At 42.1% G+C, this 6,344-nt stretch overlaps 1 protein-coding gene across 1 annotated transcript; it reads left to right on the forward strand.

The window, feature by feature from the left end:
* Window positions 1–1,600: 1,600 nt before the first annotated feature.
* Window positions 1,601–2,892, forward strand: LOC307032974 (uncharacterized protein; the record flags this gene model as incomplete). The annotated part of the gene is made up of 4 exons (XM_079671244.1): window positions 1,601–1,990; window positions 2,074–2,283; window positions 2,360–2,590; window positions 2,707–2,892. The coding sequence occupies exons 1-4, from the start codon at window positions 1,934–1,936 to the stop codon at window positions 2,890–2,892; spliced, it is 684 nt and encodes a 227-aa protein (XP_079527370.1). The 5' UTR covers window positions 1,601–1,933.
* Between the last annotated feature and the right edge of the window lie 3,452 nt (window positions 2,893–6,344).

Genomic DNA, 6,344 nt, shown 5'->3' on the forward strand with positions numbered 1-6,344 from the left:
GGTAGAAGCAGCAGCAGGTCTCAGTGTAGAAGCAGGTGCAGGTCCCAGTGCGATACAAGCAGCAGCAGGTCCCAGTGTGGTACAAGCAGGTGCAGGTGAACAAGCAGCACAGTTCCAAGCACCACAGACACAGACACAGACACAGTATAATAGCAAGGAGAACTCTACCATTTAAATGCAGTAATACCAATGCATTATTTTCAGATTCCAAGCATCGCCACTCAGGATGGAACCCTGATTGGCTTAAAATGCCACAGTTCAAGAATTGGCTCTACCTCACCCAGCATGGTATGAATGGCATTTGCAAGTTCATATTTGTAATAAAACTTATTTTTTGTAAGAATTAACACGTTTTTCTTTTTAAAAAGGAATGTTTTGCCGAATCTGCAGGCAACACAAGCCTCCAATAAAGAAAGGCCCCTTAAAACGGGCTTTCATAGAAGTTGGGATTCTTGTTTTCCGCAAGGATTATATCGAGCGCCACATCTCCTCAGAGCCTCATCAATATAGTGTTAAGCATCAGGTCTCACTTGCATCAGGTATATCATTTTTTTATGTAAAGCTAATTTCTGCAACCTATCAACCATGTTTGGCTCATATAATGAATTATGTCTTTGCCCTTGGTCTAGGCTACTCAGTGATGCAGGCTTTTGAGCCCACAGTTATTATGGAGCATGAGGACATCATAGGTGGATTCAAATGTCTTTACTGGCTAGTAAAGAACGAGATTGCTCACCACACCAACTACCCTAAGCTCTTAAGATTAGCTCAGCTTTTGGGTTGTGATTACTTTGAAAAGCTGAAGGTAAACCTAGTACAAAATGATGCTTGTGAAACTAAGAACTTTAACCAGCTAAATGTTAAATGATCTCTTTTTCTCAGGTGGATCAAAGAAACAATTATCAATCACACAGAATAGTGGATGAAATGCTGGAGATCCTTGCAGAGATAGTAGAGTCGCCTATTTTGGAAGAGATAAGGTCATCTCAAGCAATCAGCCTAGAGGTTGATGAAACCACAGATGTATCTGTAAACCGCCAGCTGGATTTACATGTTAGGTGGGGTATTTTTTAAAGGAATGATGTGCATTTAAATAAAGGCCTAGTTAAACTTAATATTTATTAATATGTGTGAAAACCTATACATTTTTATTTTAGACACCTGGATAAAGAGGGTTATGTTTTCAACCACGAAAGCTGACAGCGTTGTTGCTGCCATCAAGAGTGTACTACAGAAGAAGGATCTCCCGGTAGACAGGCTCTACGGACTCGGGACAGACGGTGCAGCAGTGATGACGGGTATGGAGTTTATTGTTAAATCTAATGGATTGTGTGAAATGTGTATTGTCAGCTGTTATTAAAGGAAACAAAATGACGCCCTCAACACTGCATTTAATTCTTAAACTTAGGCCGTCTGAATGGAGTGGCAAAGCAGCTCACAGACAGTTTTCGAAAGCTGGTTTCTGTAGCGTGTGCTGCTCACAGACTAGCACTGGCATGCAAAGATGCCTCAAATGCTGTCAGGTATATGGCAAACTTCAGGAACCACCTGCAGGAACGGCACCTATTCTTCTGAAATAGTGCAAATAGGTCAGCCACACTGAGTGCTGCCGCTACCACTCTTGGTCTGAACGACTTGAAAGTCAAGGTGTGTTTTCACCTATTTTCATAATACTATTGTGGTGTCATATTATTTACATATATTTTACTTACCAGTGTTTCTACTTGTTGTTAGGAGGTGAAAGATACAAGGTGGCTATCGCAGCACCTAGCCGTTCAAAACCTCCAGAGGAACCTTCCAGCTGTGCTGGCTGCTCTGGCGGAAGAAGCGAGCACAAGGAAGTGCCCAGTGGCCAAAGGTCTATAATGTCTGTGCCACATACCGCTTTGTGGCTGCCCTCTACCTTCAGGCAGATGTGCTGCCCCACATTGCAATGCTGTCCAAGGTGTTTCAGAGAGCTGATGTGAACTTTCTCCACATAAAGGAGCAGGTAGATTACAAAGAAATGCATTTGATGCTCCCAGTTATTTGCATTATCCATCCTATTATATTGTTGTCTTTTTCCACATTTAGGTGCCAGTCACACTTGTTACTCTGAGGAGAATTCTGGAGGCAGGCGAGACCCCACTCCCCGGAACGTTCCTTGCTCGCCTACACCAAGACTTGGACAACCCAGGTGGACTTGGGGCGTTTAGCATTGCCGGAGAGGAGGAGAGGATCAGGAGGGGACACGGAATTCTGGAGCGCCCCCGGGAAGATATGTGGGCCAGATTTGTCAGAGATGTAAATACATCCCTTCTTACTTTTACATTCCAATATTTATTTTCCTTGAACTGAAAAATGTATAATATCATTCCAGGTCCTCAAACCTTACATCTGCAGCCTGGAGAGCAACATCGAGAGCAGGTTCCAGCATATTGAAGTGCTGGGGGCCTTCAGTGTCCTGGGTCCAAAGGCAGTTACCTCAAATGATGTAACCAACATTTCAATGTTGCAGACCCTTGCCAACAAATTCATCCCAGGGCAGGATGCCACAGTTATCCAAGAGTGGACCTCCTACAAGCAGCATGTTCTTGAAGGAACATTTAAGGTTGGTAAATACTTAAATTAATATGAACTTGACGGTTAGAATTGCTTGTTTTGACATCTGTAAATGTTTCAATTATACTGTATACTCATTTGCCCTGCCTTGGCTAATCTCTGAAGGACAAGACACAAGCTGAGATCATGCAGCTCCTGGCCAGTGAGAAGGACGAATGGGCAGAAATATACCCAAACCTCAGCCTTCTCTCTTCAGTGGGGTTGGTCATCCCTGTCTCCAGTGTAAACTGCGAGAGGGATTTTTTCATTCTGTATAGTTCATTTAAAACAAACTGTCTGTTTTACAGATGAAAACTGACATGAGAAACCGACTGAAAGGGGAGCACCTGGCTGCATGTATGCGGATAGCAGTCAGTGGACCAGCACCAGAGGCGTTCCCATACACACAGGCGTTGGAGCTGTTCTTCAACAAACCCAGACGGATTAAGTGCTCTGACAAACAGTGCCATCTTTGTACAAAATGAATATTGCCATACAGTAATGTAAAGTTAATGAATAAACATGTTGTTAAAACTTGTTGTTTGTCACATGTGTTGCACATCACAAAGCCCGCCCCGCGGTCCGCCCGCACCGCGCTCCGCTCGCAGCCCCCCCCCTGGCACCTTCCCCCCCAAGTATATTTCAGATCTGTGGGAAACACTGGTCATGGCATCTGGACTAAATGGGGTGCAGGCTAAAGTTAAGGAGAGGGCACCAATGGCCTTATTCATTCACTGCTATGCACATCGACTACATTTAGTACTGACTCAAGGGGCCTCAAAGCTTAAAGAATGCAAGGTCTTTTTTGCCAGCCTCAATGGTCTTGCAGCATTTTTCTCCAGATCCCCTAAGCGCACGCAACTGCTGGATGACATTTGCAAGCGTCGTCTTCCTAATGTTGCACCAACGCGGTGGCAATATACATCGAGATTGGTCAATGCAGTCATTGAGAAGAGAGTGTCCCTAAAGGAGGTGTTTGACCACATACTGGAACATCATGAGGAGTATGATGGGGATATTATGCTTAGCGCTGCTAGATTTAATGCACGTCTGGATGATTTTGAGTTTTGTTTTTTGCTTGAAACATTCAATGGGATTTTTAAGCATTCAGATGTGCTCTTTGGAATACTACAGAAACAAACATTGGATGTACAATTCTGTCTGACAAGGGTGAACGAGTTTTGTGACACAATTGAGCGAGAGAGGTGCCAGTTTCGTCAGATCTACGAGGACACAGCGCGCATCTCAAGTGGTCCGAGCGCACAAGGAGACCTTCGCGCATACTACCAACAACTCCACAGCAATATTCTGGACAACATTCTTTGCCAGATACGGAGTAGGTTTCAAGACCACGAAAGATTTATGTTTCTCTCCCTCCTGGACCCCCATCACTTTCAGACCTACCGGAACAAATTCCCGCATACAGCCTTAGCCAAATTAACACAGAGTCACGGAACACTGTTCGATCTGTCCCGGCTAAAAACAGAACTGACTGTAATGTATGCCATGACTGATTTTGAAGGGAAAAGTCCCACTGATCTCCTTGATTTCCTTAAGCAGAAAAATCTGAGTGAGAGCATTGGGCAGCTTTACACATTGGCATGTGTGGCAGTGACTATCCCTGTGTCCACTGCTTCTGTCGAGCGGTCATTCTCGGCCTTAAAGCGAATTAAAACTTATGCCAGAAATTCTACTGGACAGACTCGGCTTTCATCATTAGCCTTCATGTCTATAGAAAATGACTTATTGGTGGAACTGAAACGCACAGATAAACTCTACAACAGAGTCATTGAAGTCTTCTTGAGGAAAGAAAGGAGGATGGATTTTGTGTTCAAATAATCAGTTGTTTTGGTGAGTACAAAGCATTTTATTTTTAATTTTATTTTTATATATTTTTGTCATTTTATGTCGTTAATATTAAATCAATATTAACTAATTAATATATATGTAATTAAAATGACAAATATATAAAAAATAAATGTTTGATGCTTCTGCAAGAGATATAGAGATGTGTGTGGCGCACTGGCTCAGCTGTGCAGTAAAAGTGAGACTTGTTGAATTGTTTTGGTTTAACCTTTATCAAAGTGGACATTCAGGGCTAGGAATACACTTTCACCACTGTCGCAAATATATCCTCATGAACAAATGCAAATTATTTGTTTGTTTTCTTTTATTTTCAGTGAATAGTTTGTGTCTTTATCGTCACGTTTCTTAAATGAAACTGCTTTGGGTGCGACAATGCGCTGTTTAGTGAACAAACTTGGTTTGGTGGACTTAATAAAACTTTGTGGACTAATGCCTTAAAAGCCCCTTTTATTTGTAAGTTTTGACAGTATCCAAGCGATCTTAAAGCTGGTAGTTTAACACTGTTAATTGTAAATGCGGATATATTGATTATAAATGCTTCAGAAATATTAATATAACTCTGTTGTACTTGACTATGTTAAGGTGATGCAACGCCCGGTTATACTGCGTTTCTGTCTAAATGTATAGTTTCTAGAGCCATGGCGTCATAATGATGGTATTAAAGACCCTGTGAAGTGTGCACCTGTGCATGATCTGTTATGCTAATACGTATAGTAATGACCAAAATTGTCGATTGGAACCCATATCAAAAGATGTTGGAATAGCAACAAATTTGACGAGTTTTGAATTTGCCGGGGAAATCTGCAGGCGACCTTCGCCTTCGTGGGCGTGGCTTGCGATCTACTGCGTGACTTCACGAGATGGACGCCGCCGCACTGTTTACATTCACCACCGTTAATTTTTTCTCTTTTTCAAAGTCGAATTTCTCAACGTTATTGAGCTAGTATTTTCCTGGAAAGTGTGTCTGAGTCGACTGGAAGTGATTGCCAATCGAGAAAACCTGACAATGGAGGCGACAGTGAAGAAATAGGGATGAAAAACACAGGGGAAACGATGCATTGCCGCTGGCTGTAGTAATGTAAAGTCTGCCGAAGTGGCGATGTTTCTGTTCCCAAAAGATGAAGGTGAGCCTGGCTGGTGTCATTGTTTCGTAGATTCTTTGATTGATCATGATAAATAAAGGCCACTGGTCGATTCGAGAGAGAGAGAAAGAGAGACTGAGAGAGTTACAGGGTTGTCATTAGCATCTGGTGCTAGCTCGGAGCTAACGGAGATTAGCTGTTTCAACAATAAGGAGACGGAGAGTGCTCTCCTGTGGGACTGAGAGAGATAACGTCAGCTCAGGGAGGTAAACTGTAGCCTAAGTTATCTCAGTGGGTTTGGTCATCTATGTAAACAAATATTTCCATCTATGTAATATTAGTTGTATAAAATAGGTTAAGAAATCCTTCCAATGTTTTTTGATTATTGAAATATATGTTTCATATGAGTGTTGAGAGCTGTATCCATAAATCTCTTAATGTTGCCCTCAAAGTGCACCAAATTGATCACTTTCCTCATCTATCCTGTCCGAAAAGCTGTCCAAATCAATCATTTCTCTCACACTAGTATCACTTTCCAAAGTCTCCGCCATGTTTACAATCGCAACTGGGTACATCTTGTGACGTCACAGCCACTATCGTCTGCAACTTCCGTTAGGCTCAGATGGCAAAATTAATAATTCATTAATTCATTGATTATGAATTATTAAAAATTATTTTAGCCATGAACAGGCACAATGATATGTAAGGAATGAAACTGCCATTTCATTTTGGTGCAAAAACATGCACTTCACTGGGTCTTTAAGAGGTGGAATAATTCAGGTAGGACTGTGTAGGACATCACTGAAGGCCTAGGTG

The sequence above is a fragment of the Notothenia rossii genome (assembly GCF_949606895.1).
Source record: "Notothenia rossii genome assembly, chromosome: 3".
Lineage (NCBI taxonomy): Eukaryota > Metazoa > Chordata > Actinopteri > Perciformes > Nototheniidae > Notothenia > Notothenia rossii.